Below are 26,544 nucleotides of genomic sequence, written 5' to 3' on the forward strand. Positions count from 1 at the left end.
TCCACAAAGTACACCCTACCATTTTTACTACAACCTCTCCATTTTCTGTCTTTCATGTTTCACTATTTACACCTTTTAATACTGTGTGTATTACTAAATGAATGAAAGTCCAGGAATGGCTTAGTGATGGAATCCCCGTTTTGCAGGCATGAAGCTGCAAGTTGGAGTCCCAGGACCATTCCACATGCAGAGTAAGATTCTAGCTGTGTGGCACTGTTTGTGATTCCTGATACCACGGCAAAGCATATGATTTGCAGCACGTTGCAACCAAGCATGTATAGGCACCACAACTAAAGGAAAAATGGGTAGTCTCTGGGGAGAAACACATCAGTGTGTGCCCCTCCAAATCCTTGTGTATCCTCTGGAAAACACTGAAATCAAACAGGAAGCAAGACTGCCACTAAGTGTGCAAGCCTTGGCAGGCGTTGCAACTGAAGAGTGCACGGATGCAGCTCTAGTGTGTAGCTCTGGCAAGAACTGCAATTAGAGTGTGTGAGCAACAAGCCGAGTATGTGGCATCTCGACCTCACAATAACAATGGCTTTAAAAAATACGTTGGTCTTATGATTGGAGTGATAGTGCAGCAGGTAGGGAACTTGCCTTGCATCTGGCTGACCCCAGTTTAATCCCCAGCACCCCAGATGGTCCCCTAAGCCCTGCCAGGAGTTATCCTTTACTCAAGGCAATCACCCCAGGAGTGATTGGCCAGAGTAAGCTCCAAGCGATGCCGGGTGTGACGCAAACACCACCACACCCCACTGTCCCCAAATAAAACTCCTTTGGTCTTGGAATTCATGTAGTAAATTTAGGTGCTCAATCCAGAATACATACAGTACTAGAGAATTTTGCAACAGACGATCTATACTTACCTTTGTCTCTGTGTTGTGTGTTTTTCATGAAACTAATTCACATCCTTCCAATTCAGCTTGAAGACCTGATTTCAGAATTTATTGTAAAAAAAGTTTTAATGGTGATCAGTTCTCTCAGTTTTTGTTCTTTGAGGAATCTCTTTATCTTACCTTCACTTAGAAAAGACAATTTTGCAGTTCAAAGTATTTTTGGTTGTCTTTTATTTTCCTTTTAGCATTTAAGATATATTTCTCCACATCCTCCTGGTCTGCAAGATACCTACTTAAAAATAAGGGATTTTTTTTCTTTTGCTGCCTATGATTTCTTCTTTATTCTTTGATTTTATACAATTTTAGGATAATATGTTTTAGAAAAACGTTTGTATTCAAATTTGGGGGTCATATCAATTTCATGCATGCTCAAATCTCTTTACAGGTTTGGAAAGTTCTCAATCATTACTTAAAATTAATAATTCATCCTCCTCCCTCCTTTTTAATTTTTCAGGACTCCAATCTTGCGCATACTGTTTTTCTGCATTGTGTTCCATAAACATCAAAGGTCTTCTTCATTCCCTTTAATTCTTCTCTAATTAGATCTTTTAAAATAATGTGTTCACGCTCATGGATTCTTTCCTTTGTTCTTTTCTCTCTATTGAAATTTTCAGTTCAGTCATTGCATTTTTAAGTTTCAAAAATTTGGAAAGAATTGGGGCTCGAGAGAAAGTACAGGGATCAAGACACTTGCATTGCATGCAGTGGGCCCCAGTTCAATTCCTGGCACGCTAGATGGTCTCTTGATCCCCCTGGGAGCGATCCCTGATCACAGAACCAGGAATAAATCCTGAGCACCACTGAGTCGACCCAAAAAGAAACAAAAAATTCTCATGGATCAAAAAGTCTTGATCTTTGCTCTCCTGCAGTGTCAGAATGGCTTTAGAACAAGTATTTAGACTACTTCATTGGGAAATTAATGTGGCTCAATGAAGGTCAGTTCCTGGAAGTTTACTGTGCTTTTTTGAGGGAGTCATGTTCTCTCATTGAAGGCGATCCCTGGAGCCTTCCATAGGTGTCTGCACATTTGAAGCAGCAACCACCTCTTCCAGATTTGATGGACGCACGGGGTAAGAAAAGCTCTTGACTATAGCAGGGGGCAAACTGGAGTGTACCTTGAGTTCAGCTCTGGCGGTGAAGAGTGGCATATGTAGGGTCTGTGGTGTCTGAGTCTGCCTGAGGATGATGTCTTGTCAGCCTAGTTTAGGGGACCCACAGCATCTAAAACTGCATGGTTCTTGGTGAGCACAAGAGCTTTTCAGTGTCTGCAGTGGTTGTTGGGGTCCTCAGTGTCTCCAGGCCCACTGACTGGGATCTAAGGCAGACAGAGAAAATGGAGCTGGTGCGATATATATGCAGAGCAGTTGAAGACAATTGCAGGTACCTGTATGGTGGCAGGGACTGGCTGCAAACACACACCTAGTGACAGAGGCCAAGTATAGGTCCAGTGGCAACTGCAGAACCCTGACTGTTGGCTTGCATTCCATTAGGGCATGAAAATAGCCATGGAAGATGTTGAGAGGAGTCAGAACGGTGGGGTTCAGGGGTAAGCAAACCATATAGTGCAGGCTAGTTACAAGATACAGGCCTGAAGCTAGTTCAGAAGTTGCTTTGGGTGCCTTGACTGTTGACATGCACTCCTGTGATTCTAGGATCTTGCCATGGGTATATAACAGTGGGGACTAGTGACAGACTAATGTGTAATCAGAGTCTTGCAGGAAATGTGCTGCTTCAGAACTGTAGATACTCACTGCATGCTACCTATCATCCCCGTGGTATGGATTGGTGACAGGAGAAAGGGCCAAATAAGGTGTGGCTTGCATTGGTTGTAAGCATGTCTGATTGCAGCATCTAGCCAAAGGCACGTACCACGGAGACTGCAGGTATGTGTCATGTCAACAGAATGCAGATGCAGAGTAGAAGGTTCTAGAGCTCAGTGCACACAAGAGTAGGGATCAGTCTCTGTGTGGCAGAGAGTGTCTCAGCTGGTGTCTTGCACTTGCTTTGTTGTTGAGATACAGGCTTGCTGGTGTGGATCCTAGGCGCCACAACAGATAAGTGAGAGGGCCTGGGATAAGTATGCAGATAACTGCCATCTGCAGATGCAAATACTGGTAGGTTTAAAATGGGTGAAACCTGCAAGTGGTCCAGGATGGATGAGCTGGCCATGGATTTTTTTAGTGGGAAAACTGATTTGGCTCCTCTGCAAAACAGGTCACTAAGAACTGGCTCTTGTCACTGTGCAGATGACACTGGTGGCCCCTGGTCTTCTTCTTCTTCCTTCCTCCTAGCTGTCATGACACAGTCTCTGTGTGGAGTGAGAAATCCAAGAGCATTCTTGTGTGCTGTCCCCCCACAGGCTGGAGAAGCTGCTCACTTACCTGCTTTTCCTTTCTAGCTGCGAGTTCCCTCTTGGCACTGAGCTGGTGAAATGAATCTCACCTCCTTCCCTTTCCTGTGGTTATTCTTAGGTTTTATGTTATTCTGAAATGTGTGGCCCAGAGTCATCTTCTCTCTGACGGATAACCGGCCAATGCTGATCATTACTGGGGGATGGAATTCAGGTTTCCTACTCCATCATTTCGGTCCAATGTTCTTATTGAAGGTCAGTAAAGCTGAACCAAGAAAAATCTGCTGCAAAGCCAGAAATGTGGAGCCTTTCTGCTAACCTGTTTTCTACTTTGGGCCATGGGAATGAGACAGATCTGGGAGGATGCCACCTGACACTGCCATCACTGGGGCAGTCAAAAGGCTTTATCTCATTGGTGCCCTGAGAGGAGGGACAGAGAAGCATTATGGCAGATGATATGAAGGCGCATTAGCTCAGTACTGGCTTCTTTTTGTACTTAAAGAATTTATGATTTGAATAAATTGACTTTGTAGTCTTAGTTGTCTTATCTGTGAACTGGGAAAAAATAATGTCTATTCTTTAAACATCACCAGATGTTAGTATCTGAATTCAGCCCAGAGACTATGGACTGTATGCATTGAATACTCTCGATTTCTTCATAATAGTAGTTATTCTTCTGATTACTCCTTATCCCTAGCAAGCACCTTAAATTATTACAAAAATTCTTTTGGGAGGCAACTTCAAATAAGAGGTATTCTACATTTTATTCCATTGTAGTTGAAAAGGAAAGAATTTTATCATTCTGAGGATAACAAGATGGTGTGTTAACCAGCCTCTGATGCCTGATGCTTGGATTTAAATCAGTACTTCTTCAGTGATGCTTAAATGCACTCAGGACTCGGGGGATCATATGGAGTGCCTAGGAATGAACCCAGGTCAGCCATGAGCAAGACGGTGCACACCTAACCTGCTATACTACCTGCCTGGCCCCGATTTTTGAATGATCACAAAACTTTCTGCTTTAGATGCTGACAACTGAGCAGTTAAAACAAGTGGAATCCCGGCAACTTGCTGTTTGTTGTCTACACAGGTCTCAGGGGGCATTTATGAGCAATGGTCCATGCATTTGGAAGGAAGGGAGGAGACTCACACACGTGGAAGGCAGGAGAAGTAAAACAAAGAATGTAGAGAGAAAAGAGAAAATGCCTTAGCTTGGTCCTACCGTATTGTACAATTCTTCTAGTCTGGAGATGGTGAGAAAACGGTGCATGCTTACTCCATTCTCTATGAGTAATTTCACAAAATCCACTCTGTCCAGAACTAGGGCATCCAACATGGCTTGTTCCAGAGAACCCACCTGCAAATCAAGTAACTGAGTTAGTCTTCCCTGGGCTCGAAGGATGCAGCTCTTTGGAGTTTACCTGAACAGCTTCAAGGTGAGTGTCTTTGACATCTAGTAACTCTTTAGTACATTGAAGAAGATGCGAGTGGGGCCAGCGCGATAGTACAGCAGGGAGGGCATTGCCTTGCATGTGGCCAACCCAGGTTCAATCCTCCTGGAATTCCATATGGTTCCCTGAGCACCGCCAGGAGCAATTCCTCAGTGTAAAATCAGGAGTATCACCAAGTATGATACTCACCAACCCCTCTCAAAATACCCCCACCCCAAATCCAAAAATCCCAACCAAAGCAGTAGAACAAAACAATCACCCCCCTCCCACCCTAATCAACAAACAAGCAAAACCTCCTAGAAGTTGTTAGCAAGACGTTTCCATCTCCCCTTGGGGGACCATGACTATATCTTCTATGTTTTAGGATTTGTTTTTTTCACTTAGAAATAAAGGATAGCTACTCCTAAAAGTTCTTTCCTCCCCAAGTCTCTTGTATGTTCTGCACCTGAAACACTATGATATTTTACGACTTTTCCTCTCCCAAACTTTAGCAACACCAGGGACGTACTAAAATTAGTGACATTCTGCTTTATTACCATCTTCATTGATTTTGAAAAAGGCCTCTGGTTGATTAAGAAAAAGGATGCAAGTAAGCAGACCAAAGGACCTAAGTGAATGTTGTGTTTCTGTGTAGAATTGGTGATGATGGAGGTGAGAATATCACTTACCAAAAAAAGAAAATAGAATAGCCTCCTTATTTGGATTTTTCACTGGCTAGAATCTTTATTTAATCCCCCACAAAAAGTTCCCCAGTGTCCAGATGCCTTAAGAAATCTTTTCACACTAGCATTCAACCCATTAGCAATAACTGAAGACAGGAGCTCAATCCCAGGCAGAAGCTTGCTCCAGGCAGCAAAAGAGTGAGAGTAAAGACCTGGGCATGGAGGGATTATTCTACGGCAATTTCAGACACAGAAACACAGGCTGCCTTTGCCTCCTGAGGACATGCATGCATGCACAACCCAAAGGCCAATTTTCCAATTTTTAATTTTTGGTGGAGTCAATTGAGGGAAACAATCCAAGAACAGTTATATAAAGCCTTTGTTCCCTCTCTGGTGTTCTCAGGAGTAGGGGGGACCTACACCAGGACCAGGACCAGATGGCACCTGCGTGAGGAAAGCTGCTAATTCTGCACGCCGATGGAACCATGCGGACTTGCCCCGACGTGGGGTGCCACTGCCGGGAAACCACAGTCTCTTCTTTTGTCTTCCTAAAGGACAATAAGAAATTCATTCTACTCTTCATTTAACTGCAGTTAATATAGATTTGTTTTTCTATTTATGGAGGCTTAAAAAATATAGAGTTGGAATTGGAAAATAGCTACGCAAGGCCACTGAAGTGAATGGAACGTTTGCACCTGCGCTCATTTGTGGTTTGTGATGTCTACCAGCAGGTGGCAGTGTTTTCTTAAGTAGAGAGAGACTTGGCTACAAAGGAACGTTAACATCCTAAGGAGAAATCAAAGGTTCTCCCAGCCACTTAAAAAGTGAATATCCTCGCCAAGCAGGCGGGCTTTTCAGGGATGATGACGTATACTCTACCGGCCATTGTTGCCCATAAATAAAGATCTGGCTGCGGGCGATGTCCACTCTGTTCCAGGCTAAAGCTAAGCTCAGTTGATCTGGGGCTGAGGCATTGGCTCCTGTGTGTAGACAAGTAGGAGAGAGAAAACAATCATCAGTGCCAAGACCCACTCTCCCACTCTCCCACTCAGTCCCCCTTCCCCAAAGCCCATGCCACTCAACAGCGGGAAGATCGCCACCTTGCCTCTACTGACATTTGAGCAAGATAAATTGTAATTATGAGCATGGTCGTATACCTAAATGCAGAATATTTAGATTATTTAGCGGCATTCCTGGGTTCAAACCATCTTAAAATCTTAGATGTCAAGAGTTACTTGAGTTTGACAAACAAAACTGTCTCCAGACACTGTTGAGTGGCGGGTGAGGTGGCAGGAAAGAGCCCAAGCCACTCACTTGCCAATGACCATTCCACCATCTTGCTGGTTCAAGTGTAGCCCATAAACCAGGAGCATCACCTGGGAACTGGTTAGAAACCTTAGGCCCCTCCCCAGGCCTACAAAATAACAACCTGCATTTTCACAGGCTTCCATATAATTTTGCATGCACTGGAGGGAATGATAACTATGGCTCTGCAACACATATTATTTCTAATAATCACAGCACCCTAGACTTCACTGTATACTGGACAATGCATATTGCATTGTATATTGAGGGGATGGTGCCCTTGGTACTAATTTGTGTGGGTCCAAGGAGGAAGCAAGCCCTGAGCCACTTATTTGCCTTTCTCTCAAAGTACCTTCTGAACTCTTTTTCAAAGCTAGCTGCTTTAGTCTTGCTAGTCAAAGCATGGTCAATCAACTACCAGTGGTTCCCATGTCTTTAGATCTGGGCTATTCACATTCTGTTATTTAAAACTAAATGAATAAACATTAGTTTAAATGAATACATTTGTTGCTGGCAAGAAGGGGCTGGGGCTGGGCCCTGGTAATGTATGTGAGGAAAACAGTATCTGAAACCTAAACCAGCATGTACACATGGAGGTCTTTGAAATTCCCATCAGGAGCCTGGAAAACCACTGAGATGCAGAATTCCAGGCACTAGCATGGGTGGATCTCTGAGAAGAGAAGAGCCAGGAATGCACAGACCAAGGCTTTGATAATGATTTAAGAATAGAGCACCAGAAGCAAGCAATCCTGAAATTTATATGGAACAATAAACGCCCACGGATAGCTAAAACAATTCTTGGGAAAAAGATGATGGGAGGCATCACCCTCCCCAACCTTAAACTCTACTACAAAGCGGTAACAATTAAAACAACATGGTACTGGAACAAAGGCAGAGCTGTAGACCAATGGAACAGGGTGGAATATCCCTACACACAACTCCAAATGTATGATCATCTAATCTTTGATAAAGGAGCAAGAGATGTGAAGTGGAGCAAGGAAAGTCTCTTTAACAAATGGTGCTGGCACAACTGGACAACCACATGCAAAAAAATGGGCTTAGAACTCGACCTGACACCATGCACAAAAGTCAGATCAAAATGGATTAAAGACCTCAACATCAGACCACAAACCATAAGGTACATTGAAGACAAGGTAGGCAAAACCCTCCAGGATATTGAAGACAAAGGTATCTTCAAAGATGACACAGAACTAAGCAATCTAGTAAAAACAGAGATCAACAAATGGGACTACATTAAACTAAAAAGCTTCTGCACCGCAAAAGATACAGTGACCAGAATACAAAGACTATCTACAGAATGGGAAAGGATATTTACACAATACCCATCAGATAAGGGGTTGATATCAAGGGTATATAAAGTACTGGTTGAACTCTACAAGAAGAAAACATCCAACCCCATCAAAAAATGGGGCGAAGAAATGAACAGAAACTTTACCAAGGAAGAGATACGAATGGCCAAAAGGCACATGAAAAAGTGCTCTACATCACTAATTGTCAGAGAGATGCAGATCAAAACAACCATGAGATACCACCTCACACCACAGAGACTAGCACACATCCAAAATAGCAAAAGCAACCGCTGTTGGAGAGGATGTGGCGAGAAAGGGACCCTTCTACACTGCTGGTGGGAATGCCGGCTAGTTCAGCCCTTTTGGAAAACAGTATGGACGATTCTCAAAAAACTAGAGGTTGAGCTCCCATTTGACCCAGCAATACCACTGCTGGGAATATATCCCAGAAAAGCCAAAAAGTATAGCCGAAGTGACATATGCACTTATATGTTCACCGCAGCACTGTTTACAATAGCCAGAATCTGGAAAAAACCCGAGTGCCCTAGAACAGATGACTGGTTGAAGAAACTCTGGTACATCTATACAATGGAATACTATGCAGCTGTTAGAAAAAATGAGGTCATGACATTTGCATATAAGTGGATCAACATGGAAAGTATCATGCTAAGTGAAATGAGTCAGAAAGAGAGAGACAGACATAGAAAGATTGCACTCATCTGTGGAATATAGAATAATAGACTATAAGACTAACGTCCAAGAATAGTAGAAATAAGTACCAGGAGATTGTCTCCATGGCTTGGAGGCTGGTCTCTCATTCTGGGTAACTCAGGGAAGGGACCACCAAGTAAAATGTGGTTGGAGGTCATGTGGGGGAAGGGTGATGCGGGCTGAATACAGACTAGAGACTGAACACAATGGCCACTCAACACCTTTATTGCAAACCACAACACCTAATCAGAAAGAGAGAACAAAAGGGAATTCCCTGCCATAGTGGCAGGGTGGGGTGGGGGGAGACGGGACTGGGGAGAGGGGGAGGGATGTTGGGTTTACTGGTGGTGGAGAATGGGCACTGGTGAAGGGATGGGTTATTGAACTTTGTATGGGGGAAACATGAGCACAAAGATGTATGGATCTGTAACTGTACCCTCACGATGACTCTCTAATTAAAAATAAACTAATAAAAAAAAAAGAATAGAGCACCAGAAGTTAAGTGCTTTTCTCCAGGGATATCCTGATATCCCTGGATGACAAACTTCTGCAAAGATAGAGATTGCAAGAAGGACTTGAAGGAGCTCCATAGAAAACCTCAAAGCTCTTCCTTTGTGGCAATACTTGAATTACCCACACTTCTGGCAGAAAACTCCAGACCAAGGCAACCTGAGAAAAATCCATATAAAAGCTAATCTTAAAGGCCATTCATGGCTCTCTTTTTGGAGTAGCTCTCTCATTCTCTCTCTCTTGAGTGCATTACTATCTCTCTCTTTCTCTCCCTCTCCTTCCTCAAAATCTCTAAATAAAACCTGTTTTTACTTCACTGCTTGACTATTTTTGAAGTTATTTTCTGTAAGAAGGATAACATCCTGGAAGCCCTGGGTGAGGCCTAGGACTGACTTTCTTTTCGTGCAAAGAGCAGTTCCTCTCTCCAGCTGGAGTCTACCGCGATGAGAAATCAGGTGGTGGGGATTAATCACGTGCCGAGAAGACCATGTGAACATCAGATGTGGCTTGATGGCCATGTAGTGGGGCTGGCAGAAATTCTGGCCCATGCCACAGGCGGGCTCATTTGCCGACTTCAGTCCTAGCCTTCCCAGTTCTGGGGTGGCAGAGGGTGATCAGAAGAATGAGACCCTCTCTCTTCTCCGCATCACGTAAGCCACCCATGGGGGCCCACTGACTTCACATCTGTGCTGTGCAGGGTTTCATCAAGAACTCTCAGCAGTCCTGGGGCTGGAGCAATAGCACAGCGGGTAGGGCATTTGCCTTGCACGCGACCGACCCGGGTTCGATTCCCAGCATCCCATATGGTCCCCTGAGCACCGCCAGGAGTGATTCTTGAGTGCAGAGCCGGGAGTAACCCCTGTGCATCGCCAGGTGTGACCCAAAAAGCAAAAAAAAAAAAAAAAAAAGAACTCTCAGCAGTCCTAAGTTCCCCAGGAACTTCCTTGAGTGACCGAGGTGGGTAGAGGTGGAAGGGGTAGATTCTTCCCCCTTTCTCAAGACAGCTGCCTCTCTCCTCCCCGCTTCTTAGGGCATCCAGGGAGCCCTTCACCTCCACTGGTGAGGATCGAGCTCACTAACAGCAACACACTGATTAAAGGTTTTTGGGAGAGGGAGCAGGTATTGCCTTGCACTCAGCTGACCTGGGATTGATCCCAGGCACAGGCAAGTTTAGCTCCTTATCCCCTGTACTATCTATTATTGATTACAGTTTTAAACACCTTACACAAGTCAAACTTGCAGCGATAATAACTCTATTTGGAGACGTGGAGAATTGGACAATGTCGATATAGAATACAGATGACTCTATGTCCATCATCAAAGAAAATTCTATTAGTATTGAGCTTGCCCGAGTACATACAACATAGCTGTACATATATGCTACTGAACCTGTGAGTCATTTTACAGTGGAGAGAACATTAGGAAACTGTCAGGGATCTTGAGTCTTTTATTTTAAAAGTGGATGACACTTAGCTTCTCTAAGCAACCCTTTATGTGTGAGTGTATGTTTTGCAAATTGGATCATCTGGTTACCAATCATAGCAGCAGTATGCTCTGTTTGTCTCCTTTATACCAGAATGTAGATAGCAAATAAGTTCTTTATTTATTGTGGGATTGTGGGGTGCACCAAACCCGCAGGTGCTCAGAGGTTATTTCTGGCTCTATTATCAGAGGTCACTCCTGGAGAGGCCTGGTGGACTGTCTGCAGTGCCGAGGATCAAACAGTGGTTGGCTGTTTGCAAGGCAAGCACCTTAACAGCTGTGCTAGCTTTCTGACTCCACAAATAAATTCACTTACATATAACAGAGCCTATAGTTTTTGAGATTCTAGAATCAGCTGCACGGGATTCTATAACAGATTACAAGGTACAGTGGCAACTTTCATAGAAAGGAAAATGAAAACATCACTAAGGGCCATCATCTCTGAGGAAGGTTCAGTGCTCCCGGGGAGGACTGCTGTGCGTCATCTCTTCCTTCCCCCTAATATTGAGGTGCAGTTGACTGACAACCCTGGACATATATCAAATCACCTTTTATCACCTGTGGAATGGGCACAATGAATTTTATCCTGTTAATGTGATTGAGCTATGAGACTTTGGTCGGGTGGTGCTGTTGAAGCACACTTGGTGGTGCTCAGGGGCTAGGCTGACTCTATGCTTGTGAGATTCACATCAGTGTTGGAATCACATTAATGTCTGCCTCATGCCAGGCAAGCACTTTACCTCCTGTACTTTCATTTCAACTTACCTATTTCAGTTCTTGCTTACAACCTTGTCCTTCCCTCTTTTTGGCAATAAAGACCTTCCACTGTATACAAATTATTTCTCTCTTCTTATTCTTCTCTCTCTCTCTCTCTCTCTCTCCCTCTGCCTCTGTCTCTCTCCTCTCTCTCTCCTTGGACCATACTCAGTTTTGTTCTGTGCTCAGAGATCACTACTTGTAGTGCTCAGGGGCCATGTGCTTTGCCAGGGATTGAATGAAGTCAACTACAAACAAGGCAAATAGTATCTGCTGTACTATTGCTCCAGTCCCTTCTTTTTCCTCTTTTTATTTTTTGGATCACATACACATATGAACTACATACACATGTTTTTGGAGTACATACATATGTTTGGACCACATACATATGTGAGTTTTAGGCCACATAGTGCTTGGAGACTACTCCAGGCTCAGTCAGCCTTGGTTTGCTTGGGGGGACTATCCAATGGCGGGAACTGAGTCGGGACCGACTGCATGCAAGGCAAAGTTGCCTTACTTCCTGCTTGGTTTTTCCACTCCCAATATAAGACTGAGAGGAAGTGTATTTATATGTGGAAAAAATTTTTACAATTTATCAGCCGCCTTGGTGCCCTGAGCAAGAGACATCCCTAAACTCTTGCCCAGTACACACTGCTGACATCCCGCCAGCACAAGGCAAGGGGCAGAGACAGCACCTGGCTCAGGTGTTTGGAACAGCTCACCTGTGCTCGGAAAAGTATCCAGCACTTTCACATGTTATTTTAGGAAGTGTTTGAAATAATATTCACATTTGGCTTTTACTGTCTCCACTTGGCAGGTGGAGACACGAGCTCAGGAGAGGCCAGGCTCCGTGCCTCCCAGCTTATGAAGTGAGAGTCTATGGAACACGCGCTTAGCAGACCAGAGGTGAACAGCACACGCAGGAGCAGGGAGCAACTCCTTCATTCCTTCAACTCTGACAGGGTGGAGAAAGCTGGCGAGCAAGCCCTGAGCTGCTCACTCTGCAGGGCTATGCGGCAGGGGACACCAGAAACCAAAAGCTGGTGATAGCTCTGCTGCCGATGAAGCTGTCTTAGCAATTCCTAAATGCGCCTGCATGTTAGAATCGGGAGGGAAGCTTTTGGAAAGTTCTGCGGACCATGGGGCCAAAGGGATAGTACAGTGGTAGGGCGTTTGTCTTACACATGGCTGACCTGGGTTTGATCCCTAGCATTGTCAGCAGTACTTCCCGGTGTCCCCTGAGTATTGCCAAAAACCAAAACAAACAAAAAACATTTAAATCCACACCTGTCATCATTCTACCATTTTTAAAGCTCTCCATATCTCTCTAACGTGTGCAGCTGAGTAAGGGAGCATCTGCAGTGGGCCCATTCCTCTGCTAATTCTCATTGTCCTCCCTCGCCTCTGAGATACTGACTTTAGATGACAAGTGTCCTCTCAGCGGGGTGCTTCTTAAAACTGAGCATGCAGAGCTACAGAGACAGCACAGAGAGTAGGCTGTTTGGCCTGCAGCTAGCCAGCCTGAGTTCAATCCCTGGCACCCCACATGGTCCCCCAAGCAATAGTAGGAGAGATTCTTGAAAGCAGGGCCAGGAGTAATCCCTGAGCACTGCTGGGTGTGGCCCCCAACTAAATTAAAGAATAAGTGAGTAATCTAAAAAGAATAAAGCTGAGCTTGTATACAAATCACTTAGAAAGGTTTTCAACATACTTTTTTTTTTTCTTGAGCTGACCTCCAGAGATTCTGATTCAACAGGGCTGGGATGGGATCTGAGTTTATTGTGATCTGGGCTTCCCCTTTGAAGCACAGAATCCTACACAACTGACATACTACACTTCCTTTATCAGTTTATTTATTTTTAAAAATTATTATTATTATTTTTTTGCTTTTGGGGTCACACCTTTATCAGTTTTAGGGCACTTGCAATACCAGTGTTCACACACAGATAGAGTCAGTCTAAACCACATCCTTGTAGTAAATTGAATCGTGTTTAGTATGGTGAATACTAATTCAGTTGACTAAGGATTTCTTCCATTAAGGAAATAATTTCTTCTGTCTTTAGATGACAATGGATACTACACACTGACTCACATAAATGATACATAGAAGGTGTCAAAAGGGATGATAATCATTCTAAAGGAGAAAATAAAAACTCACATAAAGTAGAAAGTAGATAAAATAAAAGCTCATAGTAAAGGAGGAAATAAAACCCACAAAACTTATTGGAGCTGCATTAGTAATAGTAGCACTTTCTACTTTATTACTCTATTGGTTACCGCTGTAATACCGTAATTATTCTCTTTGCCATTTGTATACCACAAATTGGCATGTCACTGAAGTCAATGGTAGCAGCACAAGCCTGAACAAGAACACTTAGCAGGAAGCAGTCATGGAGGTCAACAGGAGCTACAGGGCCTGAATGTAATTAGGTGAGTTCAAATCAAAGCAAGAAGCCAATAAGTTTTGGCTTTTGGAAAATTGAAAACATATCACTCAAGAATGGTGTTAGGCGACAGCTTAGATCAATGGTTCTCAAGGAGGGTGACAGTCACAGCTTAGCACTGGAATTATCAGACCCTTTGAGATCCCTTGGTTCTACATAGGATGATGGGTCACTTTTCCCAATTGTGCCTGCATACTGGAATTGCCTGGAGTTTAATATGTACACTGCCTGGGACTTCCTTTCCTCAGAGATTCTGGTTTAATTGGTCCTGGGCATTGCAGCTTTTAAAAGCTCCTCAAAGTGATTCTAATGTGAAAACCAGATTAAGAACCTCTAGATAATACACTAATTCATTCACTAGCTCATTTGCATATTCATTTAAGAACTCAAAGATATTAATTTCATGCTTTCTCACATGAAGAACACTAAGACAGAATGAGCACCAAAATGATAAAATAGACTTCTTTATCTTAAGCAATTACATTCTATAGGAGAGTGGTAGACTATGGAGAGATACCATTTCATGCAATGATTCAGAATTGTAAGTGAATACATTTTTGTTGTTTTAAGTCCCAAATTTTGAGGTAATTTGTTACAGTGAAAATAAAAGACTAATGCAGAACTACTCAAATAACATTTGAGAGAAACAGAACATCAACAGAAAATCAGAGCTAGAGAAAGCAAGATTTCTTCTTTTAACTCTTGCAGTGTAGAGTAGGTTTCTCAAACTTGAATATGCACATAATTTATCAGAATGATCTTATTTAAATAGAGATTCCGATTCAGTTCTGGGATGAGGACTCTAATTTTAAATTTCTAGACGATTCTCCTTAGTTTTGTACTGTGGCAATGATAAAATTAGTATTATTATATTCTTATAATCTTAAAATGTAGCATTACATTTTAATAGTTCACTCTGTGCTGTTATATAGGCTTATATTTAAATTATTAATATTTGTGTTGTGAGTCTTTCATAATTTTCATTACAGTAGGTGAAATCCACAGATTCTGTTATGTCTATCAACTTGATCTTCATCCTTCTTCCTCTCAAATTATTTTTATGGTATTAACAATTTCTACAGTGTTATGGAAAATAACGTTTACATTCATTTCTGTTATTTAAATGCCTGTTACAAATTTTAGTCTTGGTTCTATTAGATTCTGGTATTAGTGCTTGCTTAGAATTAATGCATGATTAGCCACAGTACTCCCAGCTATATCTAGGTTGATAGGTTGAATTCTTCTCCAGTAATATTTTAAAGAATTTATGGGAACAATGCTCCATGAGTTCTAGGATGTTTTATATGCTTTTAAAACAGTCTTTGCTGAGTAGTATTGGTTAAATATAAAGTCTATTGTTCTATTATCTCCAGGCAATGAATATGTGTGTTCCTACTAGAGTTTTCACCTCTGTAATGAGTTGACTAATTTTTTTTTTGGCATAGATGGTCCTTTAAATATATAAAACAATGGTTTTCTACTGTGAATTAATACTAGTTCAAACTGGATTAGGTTTTGTTTAAGTTTGGGTTTTGGGGCCACACCTGGATATGCTTAGGGGTAACTCCTGGCTCTGCATTTAGGGATCACTCCTGGCAGTGTCCAGGGGACCATCTGGGGTGCCAGGGTAAGAATCCAGGTTGGTTGCGTGTAGGGCAAGTGCTCTGCCTGCTGTTCTATCTCTCCAGCCCCTGATCTATATAGTGTTTAGAAATTTTTATTGAGATAATGTTAGTTTTAATGACTGTATATGTTTTATGGACATCAATTTTAATAACAATTTAATTTTAAAATTATATGATCATATCAAAAAAATTTGTTCTGATGCATTTTGTTTTCTTTTTTGAAAAAATCAATTATGCTTGATGTTTAGCATAATTAGAACTCTATTTTCTGTATTTTAGAAATATAATTTATTTTTAAATCCAATTAAATATTTTGATTTTATTCTACTTTTGTACACTTTTCTGATCACAAACCATTTGCATTCTGCTCTAGATTTTCCACATTGCACATCTGGTCTTGCACCAGTCTTGGTTCCTTTTTACTTTTTGACAATCTGATCCCATCTCTACATTACTCCTGAGTATACTATACTCTTTTTTTATCTTCTCTAGATGCCTGGTCTATTCTTACCTGAATGTTGGTACTTCATCTTTGGAGTATTTCTTCAGAGATAAATGATTCACTGAGATTTTTAAAAATTTAAGTTAATAGTGAAATATTTATCCAAAATATTCACCTGTTCCCCAGAAATATTTTTATTATAAGTATTACCCTTCAGTGAATACATTTTTTCTCTTTAGTAATTTTTTCTTAAATATACCTGCACGCTGATCTTTTTAAAAAAATTATTTATCATTCAGTTAGTAATCAAGAGCTTAGCACTCCAGGTGAGTTATTTACAACATAAAGCTTTCTTCCCAGCTACCACAAACTCCTTCCTACAGATAAGTGCTAACTAGGTAATTTACTAAGTAGATACTTTATCTATTCCTGTTCGTAAGGAGCATGAGGTTATCCTGCCTCCAACTCTTGTCCCCTGCACTTGCTGCTCCCGACAAAGGAGAACTTCGCACCTTAGGGTGTTTTATATGTCTGGGAATTGCATATTTTGGATTTTTCCTTCAATTTTCAACTTTTCACCCCACAATAGCTCACACATACACCATATTTTAGACATCATCTATTTCTACTAAAACAGGAGCTTTCTTGTTTTTGCCCTTCTTTTGTGATTATTGACTTTTGAAAATTTTCTGGAAGGAATGATGAGCTTACATATGCATGCCTCAGAACAGGGGATAGCATAGGAAGCTAGGATATGAGTTAAATTCAACAGTTATTCATAGAGAAAAGATATATATGTGTAGACCTGACATGATACTCCATAGATTTGACAGAAGGCTGAGTAAAGTCAGCCAGAAGGAGAGGGGCAGCAACAGAATGATCTCTCTCATACATATATGGGCTATAAAGAAGCATAATAACGGAATAAGTGACCAAAAGAAACAGAACCTGAAAAGCAGTTTAGAGAACTGAGCTTATCATGCTGGGGAGAGGGAACAGCTTTAAGATGCGGAGGGAACAGGGGGCCAATGGTAGAAGAAAATAGATACTCTGGTGGGATATCACTGTATCATTGTCACTGTTCATCGTTCATTGATTTGCTCAAGTGGGCACCAGTAACGTCTCCATTATGAGACTTGTTACTGTTTTTGGCATATCAAATACACCACGGGTAGCTTGCCAGGCTCTGCCATGCAGGTGGGTTACTCTCAGTAGCTTGCTGGGCTCTCCAAGAGGGGTGGAGGAATCGAACCGGGTAAGGATATATAATATTGAAATGCTGTATGCAAGAAATCCCATCATTGGCAGTATTGTAAAATTATAAATCACAGTCACTAAAATAAAATTAATTAAAATAAAGAAGTAAAGACTAAAGAAGGATCCAATTAAGGGGACAGATAGAATATACAATATCTCTGATAGCAGGAACTATATAAAAATAATTCCTATCACACATTGGGAGCTAATCATATCCTAGACATTTTACATATATTTTTTCATTCAATGCTCAGCAAAACAAAACAAAGCAAAACCATAAATAGTGAATTTACTCCCACTTCAAAGATTGAAAATCAGAGGCTTGGAAAAGTAGGGGAATCTGCAGATCCAGGCTTAAATCCAAGGCTGTCTCCAAAGACAGCCAAGGAGCTGCAGTGAGAAAGGGATGAAGTGAACACTAGCAAAACAAACACTTAAGTTTACAAATAGAACTGTGAAAACTCTTTGGGTGAGTTTCCAAATAAAACAAGTCAGGTGAGCGATCTGACCTGACTTAAGTGTGGTCCTGCCAGAAGCACTGGGGCAATAGAGGCACCAGGATTTGTCAGCCTTGCTAAGTCCCTCAAGATGTCATAATGTTGTGATATACAGGATTATACTACCTATTTCTATCATCATTAGGCCATATTTTCTTTTATTGGTTTCTTTGATTTTTTTCTTGTCTTATCAAGAGAAGCTTGTCTGAACTAGCCTTTTTTTTCTAGGGCCTCCATTCATCCTCATCAATATGCTTCAGTTATAAATGTTGCAACTAAATCCAAGGAGATCTCCACTAAGGAAAACACATTCACACATTCATTTCAAGACAACAGATTCCCTACCTGTATGTGAACCCTGAATGTGGAAGGAAACCCTGAAGGTGGAAGGTGGAAGGAAAGCTCTCCTCACGTGACTTGTGTTGCTAGGCTACAACTTCAACTGTCTGCCAGAGAGGAGATACTTGCCTTCCCTGGGAAGCCTCTCAGGAATGCTACATGGAGGAACACCAAATTTTAAACTTGAAACACCCACAAAAATTGGAGATGGAGAGGTCAGAGTGTAATTTATCTTTTACTCTACTTTCTTGCCCTGGATGAGAATTATCTCCTCTTGCTAAAAATAACATGAAGTAGGTTCCCAGGAGCAAGTTTCTTAAAAAGGATCAGGAAAAAATGGATTCACTTTAGCTGAAGAGGTTCAGATTTAACTTGTAAAAGACAAAACTGGCAGCTGAGTAAAAGAGCACTATGGAAAGATGAGGTTTTGTGTTTAACTGATGTATTATTTTGCTGCTGCTTAATTTGTACCAGATACTATTTCTAAGTGCTAATGTATTGGAGTCTTAAATAGTCTATGAGGTATCATTATTTCTTTGTATAGAGGAGGAAACTAAGGCAAAAAAAAATCTTGTCAATGTGCAATAAGTGGAAAGTGCTAGAGCAGAGGGTCAGGTTCAGGCAGTTTGGATTCAGAGCAGAATCCTGGGGACTTCATGTTAATCCTTTCAGGACTGAGGAAGGGAGAGGGGCTATCTTTATGGAAGAGTGATGGAACCCCTGAGGGCATTATTTAACTCAACAAATCAACAGATTTTCACTGAATTCCAATTCTCTGCTCATCTTTATTTTAGGCATAGGAAAATACCAGGCTGAATCAAATTTAAAGAAGCATACCCTCCTTGGTGCTGGAGAGATGGAATAAGGGTTAAGATGCTTGTCTTGCATGTGGTCACCCAAGGTTGGATTCCCCTGCCCCACCCAAAGGGACCCCTGAGCACAGCCCCTAGTGTGGTCCAAAATACTGCCTTCCTCCCCGAATCCCCCACCCAGTTCCTTTCAAGAAACATCTTACCATAAGTATGATTGTTTTGTTTTTGTTTTTCTCTTAGATTCTCTTTGAAGTTTTGTTTAATAAGTGTTTTTAGTCCTTTGAAGGATTAAGTTTCATAGTCTAGGCCATTTTCTGCAGGGACTCCAAGTGAACTCAGTTTTCACTTCCTCCCAGAGAGTGAAGATTGGTTTTGAATTGGGTTCCATCCACTTTCCTCACTGCCCTGTCCTTTTCAGCCTGTCCATCCCTACTCATCCCTCCTGGCAATCACTAGCATTGCTCTCCATTTTAAACAGGTTGGGCAAATGAGTATTCTTAAAGCTTAAACAACTGATGTTTGTAAAAGAATTTCTTTTATAAAAGTATTTCTCATTCTTTCCCTGATTAGGAAGTTATAGGACCAAGAAAAGCAGAATACCATTTAAAAGATACTATGTACAGATAATTTCCAAAGCATTTTATAGTCATTTAAAAATGTATAATACATTTAATTTATAATCATTTTGACTCCCGATTCTTGGCATGTGACCAATTAGGATAACATGATGCTACCTGTATGATATTAATAACTTTGTTATATCCTGTTTATTTTGGGGTTCTGAAAAAATCTACAGATAAGATTTTAAAATTATATATAAAATTTATTTTACTTTTCTTGTGTTTTGGGCCACACCTGGCAGTGCTCAGAGGTTACTCCTGGCTCTGCACTCAGGAATTACTCCTGGCAGGCAGGGGGGATCATATGAGATGCTGGGGATCCAACCCTGGCTGGTCTAGTGCAAGGCAAACACCCTATGCTGTAGTATCTCTCCGGTCTCCAGGTAAAATTGTAAAATAAGTTTTCTCAATTAAAAATTCCTCAGAGGAAGTAATCATTGTACTATATATATTATGTTCCTCTCTATGTAGATATGTATTTCAAATGCTGCCTCTGGAATAAAACTCCCCCAAATTCAGGCATCTCTTTTAGTTGAGTCTTGCAGTCATTTTATTTGCACTTGATATTATGTGGTGCACTTCTTTCAGATTTTATAGCATTTGTACATAGTTGGTAGTCTGAGATTTAGGAGTCTTCCCTATATTAATATAGCTACATTGACCTCTTAGACAGCTAGATGAGATGCCAGGAAGATGGCAGCTGCCTGGCTCAATGTGAAACTGCATGAGGTTCTTGGTTAGTTGAGAGCAGGTATGTGGCAAGTTAAATAGTGCCTTAAGCTTATTTATCTCCCATGGGGGCTAAGGAAAGTTACTTATCCTCTTTATGCTGAGTTTCTGCATGTATAAAATATAGTCAATAAAATCTCCATTAAACAATTGCTTTAAAGATTAACTAGGCTCATAGACTGAGAATTGTTTTGTAAAATTAAAGCATTATGTAAATGGTTTTAGTATTTTATATATCCAACAATAAATTCACTAGAATAAGTAATAATTTAACCCATTGTCAGGTTAATAATTGCAGCCCCACGCAGACTCACTTGATGGAGAACAGAACCACCCAATCTCTTAGTTTTCTACTGGGCTGGATGTGAAATATGACTTCTCACAGAATTTTCATGAAAGAAAAATACACTGTATAATAAAAGAGTACTTCTCAGAATTAAGTGCTGACAGCCCCCTACTTATCCAGGATTTCGAGACGCTTCAGAGATGACAAATGACATTAAGAGTGGTTTCTAGGCAGAGTGTATGGAGTCAATAAAATACCTCCTATTTAGGTTTGCGCCTAGACACTTCTCTAAGTAAATGGAAGTTTTTAGATTCTAAATTATAAAATAAGAAGAGCTATATTTATTAAAACATGAGAATCTGGGTGCTGGGGCAAGAGTACAGCATGTAGGGAGCTTGCCTTGCATACAGCCGACCTGGTTTGATCCCGATATCACGCATGATCCCTTCTACTCCACCAGGGGTAGTTCCTGAGGGCAGAGCCAGGAGCACTGCCAGGTGTAGCCCCCAAACTAAACCCCAAACCAAACTAAACACCCCAAACCAAAAACAACCCTCGAGAATTTGGGTTTAGATATATATGCCTTGGCTTGTAAGAACGTGGTTGTGTTATAGGATTAGTTTGAGTAGGAATATAGATAGGTCGAGAAGACTGGGTATGTTTTTATGGCTGGGTGGGTAGCCCTGACTACATCCTGGGGTGCCTCCTTAAGAAGACCATTAACCACCTACCATTAGGAAAATGCATTTAGCCTTTTTGGCCCCTCCCCAGACTGCCTGGAGTAAAGAACTTCTGGGCTTGCAACCGCAATAATTTGCTGAGCTTTCTCAGACCCATGTGAGCTACTCAAGCATCTTTTTAAAAATTTTTTTTTAAAAATTTATTGAATCACTGTGAGATAGTTACAAGCTTTTATGTTTGGGTTACAATCTCACAATGAGGTAGGACATTCCCTTTTATTCTCTATTCTTTGGGGTGTTGTGGTTTGCAATAGAGGTATTGAGCGGCCATCGTGTTTAGTCTATAGTCTACTTTTGGCACGCATCTTTCAACCAGAATGGTTCCTCCCAACATTCTTTTACTTGGTGTTGCCTTCTCTATCTGAGCTGCCTTTTCCCCCAGCATGGCCATAAACCATTCATTTTTTTGAATGAATGGTTTATGGCCATCCCTCCACCAGTGCACATTTCCCACCACCAATATCCCAGGTATACCCCCCTTTTCCCACCCTCCCCCTGCCTCCATGGCAGACAATATTCCCCATACTCTCTCTCTACTTTTGGGCATTATAGCTTGCAACACAGACACTGAGAGGTCATCATGTTTGGTCCATTACTTTCGGCATGTATCTCCCATCCCAACTGGCTCCTCCAGCCATCATTTTCTTAGTGATCCCTTCTCTATTCCATCTGCCTTCTCCCCTCCGCTCATGAAGCAGTCTTCCAGCTATGGGGCAATCCCCCTGGCCCTTGTATTTACCGTCCTTGGGTGTCAGCCTCATGTGATGCTACCCCACACTCCACAAATGAGTGCAGTCCCTCTATGTCTGTCCCTCTTTTTCTGACTCATTTCACTTAGCATGATACTCTTCATGTTTATCCTTTATAAGTAAATTCATGACTTCATCTCTCCTAACAGCTGCATAGTATTCCATTGTGTAGATGTACCAAAGTTTCTTTAACCAGTCATCTGTTTTAGGGCACTCGGGTTGTTTCCAGATTTTGGCTATTGTGAACAGTGCTGCAATGAATATACAGGTACAGATGTCATTTCTACTGTGCTCTTTTGCATCCTCAGGATACAGTCCCAGAAGTGGTATTGCAGGGTCATATGGAAGCTCAATTTCTAGTTTTTGAAGGACTATCCATATTGTTTTTCAGAAAGGCTGGACCAGTCGGCATTCCCACCAACACTGAAAGAGCATTCCTTTTCCCCCGCATCCATGCCAGCACTGGTTGGTTTTATTCTTTTGAATGTGTGCCAGTCTCTGTGGTGTGAGATGGTATTTTGTTGTTGTTTTGATTTGCATCTCCCTGATGACTAGGGATGTGGAGCATTTTTTCATGTGCCTTTTGGCCATTTGTATTTTTTTTTTTTGAGGAAACTTCTGTTCATTTCTTCTCCCCATTTTTTGATACTCTAGCATCTTTAGGGACTGAAGGCCAGGCTTCCTATCAGCCTAGATCAAGATCTGAATGCACTCTCTCTGAGTCCCTCTGTTCCCTAGCTCCTAGGTTGGCGGTGGCAGGAGGGAACAAATAAATTTCGTCTTGTTTTACTTGTATTTAGTGGATTCCTTTTATTTTGCTCCTTCCCTTTATTTCCCTCCTCTCTCCTTCCCTTCCCTTCTTTTTCTTTTCTGTCACACCAGGCTGTGCTCAAGGCTTTAGTCCTAGTTCTGTGCTCAGGGGTTACTCCTAGTGGGTTCAGGAGACCATCTGTGTGTTGGGGTGTTGAACCTGGGTGATCCATGTGCAAACAAGTACACTACCCCTGTACGATGACTTTGGTCTCAAGTGGAACGGTTTTTTATATCGTGTCTCATTAGTTTTGAAAAGAAAAAAAAGTGTTTAGTTTGACTTTCAGAGACAGAGGACTCAGCTTTTGTGGACTAAAACTGCATGAAAAACCTCATAAAGTCAGGTCATTTAGGTGATGGCATTTGTTGAGTTTCTGTAGGGACTCTGATAATTATTTCACCATGTCCTGATAACATATGAAAGCAGCAAGTACAAATAAAATTATATGGCTTATAATTAATACCATATGTTATTATTATGTTATCCTTTTTGTTGTCCTTTTTGTTGACTACCTGAATGGACAAGTCCTCTTTATTGTGCTCTTTCTGCAATGCAAGAAACCAATCATTTGTAAAGACCTCCTCTTACAAACTTTTATACAAGTGCTTCTGTATGCAATATGCAAAATTGAGAACAAGTTACCAATGTGAAACAAAGTGAGGAAAAGGGGAAAAAAGCATCCAAGGAAAGTGTTATCAATATGAAACAGAAGAGGGAATAAAAAGAAAAAAGAATAAAGAAAAGAAAAAAGAAAATTCTATTAGGCTTATCTGCTTGCTTGTGGTCTACCAAAAAGTAATTCATCTACATAAGCATGTAAATAAAAATATTTGCAACTTTTATATTGTGATTTTTAGCCAGATTCTATAGGAACATATGCCCTGGAGTTCCAGAACATTTCCTAGAATTATTGCATTGATTATTTTCTGACTTCAATTCTCTCTTCTTTCATTCATTCTGTTTCTTTCTTTGAGAATAGGTAACCCAAGGATCATGTTGTACTTCAGTTTTATTAAAGTCATACATACACAGAGTGTAGAGTTATCTAATTTTATAAGATTCTTAGAAAAAAATTATGTTTTACTGCTCCATTCCTTTCTTCCCAGAGGCAACCACTTCTCTTCTTGTATCTGGTTATTTTGGATTTCCATAGTAGCAAGTCTTTGAAGATAGCTTCCAGTATTCACACTCTTGGGATACTCTTTCTTGCGCCAAATCTGGTCTGGTCTTGTTATTTTCTTTAGTTGGCAGAAAGTAGCATAAATGACATACAGATTATTTCCTTGTTTATGTCCCAGAAGATCTACCAGCTCCTGCCTTTGCTTTTGCTGAGCTGTCTTCTACATTTCTCATGCAGAAATTTTCAAACTCCTGGCTAGGTTGCTAAACCTTGAGTTTCTTGCATTGTGTCTCTGATGTTTTGCTATTCGCTCATGCCTTTTTTGATTCACTATGATAAACACTGCTACAAACTTATTCATGATCGGGTTTCTTTCATATAAGGTTCCAACACCCCTCCCAATACCAGTGTACATTTTTCACCACTGTTTTGTAATTTCTTTTTTTTGATGGAATAAATCGAATGATTTCTGAAGACATGGTTTCATGGGAAGTAAAGTTTTTGAGAACTTATGTATGATAATGTAGTGATTCTACTTTTACAAATGATGGTACACTAGACAGAAAATTTTAGATTATAAATAAATGTTCATTAGAGTCTTAGCGATAGCACAGCAGGTAGGGCATTTGTCTAGCATGCAGCTGACCTGGGTTTGATTTTCCACCCCTCTCGGAGAGCCTGGAAAACTACCTAGAGTATCTCGTCTGCACAGCAGAGCCTGGCAAGCTACCTGTGGCGCATTCGATATGCCAAAAATAGTAACGACGTTTCTGGTGCCCGCTTGAGCAAATCGATGAGCAACGGGGTGACAGTGACAGTGACAGTGATAGAGTCTTAAGGGAATTGCTCAAAGATTTTCTGCATGGTTGTATAGAAGTCCCATGTATTCTGACTTCTGGTGCTTGGCAGGCAACCAGTTTTCCTCTTTGAAGCCCCTACAATATAAGTATATTCTGGCCACCCATGATTTGCACTATTATAACATAATAGGATGTCTTGTGTCATAAGTGTGCCTTTATCATCTGGAAATGTATGCTGGACACATATTGGACATTTTCTGGAATTAGGGTTCTAATGTTTCTTTCTCTTTTATTCTCTTTCCTTTCATTCTTCTCTTTCAGGATTTTATGAAAGAACTTTTAAACCTTATCACCTAATTTTAAATTTATTTTATGTTATTATTTTTAATTATTTTTAATTTGTAAAAGTTATTTTTTCTTGAACTAAATATAGGATAATTTTGAAAGTGTTAGGTATTCTCTGACTTATGTCAAGATACAAATGACTTTTTTCTTTTTCTGGAATATCTTTTTTGTATTATAAATGACTATTTTTTTGTTTGTTTTTTTGGGTCACACCCAGCATTGCACAGGGGTTACTCCTAGCTTATGAACCCAGGAATTACTCCTGGCGGTGTTCGGGAAATCATATGGGATGCTGGGAATTGAACCCGGGTCGGCTGAGTGCAAGGCAAATGCCCTACCTACTGTGCTATGCTCCAATCCATAAATGACTAATGGTTTCCTTCTTCCTTCCAAGTAGTTTGCTTCAAGTTTTAATTTCTCTGCTTGTTTTTATTTCTACAGTCATATTTTATATTATAACTCTTTCTTATCTATCTGGCTGTCCTTGGTTATCTGCTCATCTTGTTCATATACAAAAGTGCGGCCCTAAATTCTTATTGAAAGTCCCTAGAACTTGAGCGGTGATGATCAATTTTGAACATCATTATAAAATAAACAGATTGGTCTCATTGAATGGGCAAAAGTCATCATAGTTTCTTTAGGCCATTTTTCTTAGAGGATCAGGTTTTATAGACAACTTTTTACCAATCTCTGCCTGCAGGACAAAGACCCCAACCAATCACCTTCAATCTCCATGGGGCAAAGAAGACTGGGATCTCAGTATGCAGTGTGAATGGATCCAGTGTTTTTATTTTCAATACTGTAGCTCAGTCCTCATCTATGCCTATTATCCTATTATGCAGAGAATCTGTTATCCCTCCTTTAGAGAAAGAAGCCTTTATTCATTGCTAGGAGAAGGCTTTGGAAATTTGAGAGAAGATAGGGAATTCTGGTTGCTTCTTTGAAAAATACCTCAACTCTGGGGCCAGAGAGATAGTGTAGCAGGTAAGGCCTTGCATGAAGCTGACCTGGGTTTGATCCCTGGCACCATTTATAGTCCCCTGAACACTGTCAGAAATAATCCCTGAGTGCAGAGCCAGGAGCAAACCCTGAGCACCTGTGGGTGTGGCCCACCCCCATCCCCCAAACAAAAACAAAAACAAAAACATTAAGAACCCAATAACAAAAACATGAACTCATTCCTTTATATTTGTCTCTTTTTGATTTTCTGGGTGCCTGAAAAGCAGGCATGATCAAGGAGAGAACTTGAGTCATTTCTGATTATTAGGAAATCCTGAAGTAGGTGTGGGATTTGTAGTTTTGTGGATCATTGAGTTGAGAGGTTAGATTTTACGTTTACAAAATTTCCAGGGGAATGGAGGTCTCATCTTTAGTTTATGTGATTTTGGCTACTAATTAATTAGATTAGGACTAAATTGTATATTATTCAATCAATAGATACTTACTGAATGTATTTTATCTCAAACATTTTTGTGGATATTACAATATGGGG

At 40.9% G+C, this 26,544-nt stretch overlaps 1 protein-coding gene across 1 annotated transcript in view; it reads right to left on the reverse strand.

Annotated features, from left to right (window-relative positions):
• The window catches only part of TRPM3 (transient receptor potential cation channel subfamily M member 3), a 608,677-nt gene that overhangs the window by 128,115 nt on the left and 454,018 nt on the right, over nucleotides 1-26,544 (reverse strand). Inside the window, 2 exon segments of the mRNA XM_012932570.2 lie at nucleotides 4,472-4,606; nucleotides 6,242-6,342. Coding sequence (XP_012788024.2) covers nucleotides 4,472-4,606; nucleotides 6,242-6,342 — 236 coding nt within the window.

Source organism: Sorex araneus, chromosome 1 (assembly GCF_027595985.1).
Source record: "Sorex araneus isolate mSorAra2 chromosome 1, mSorAra2.pri, whole genome shotgun sequence".
NCBI lineage: Eukaryota > Metazoa > Chordata > Mammalia > Eulipotyphla > Soricidae > Sorex > Sorex araneus.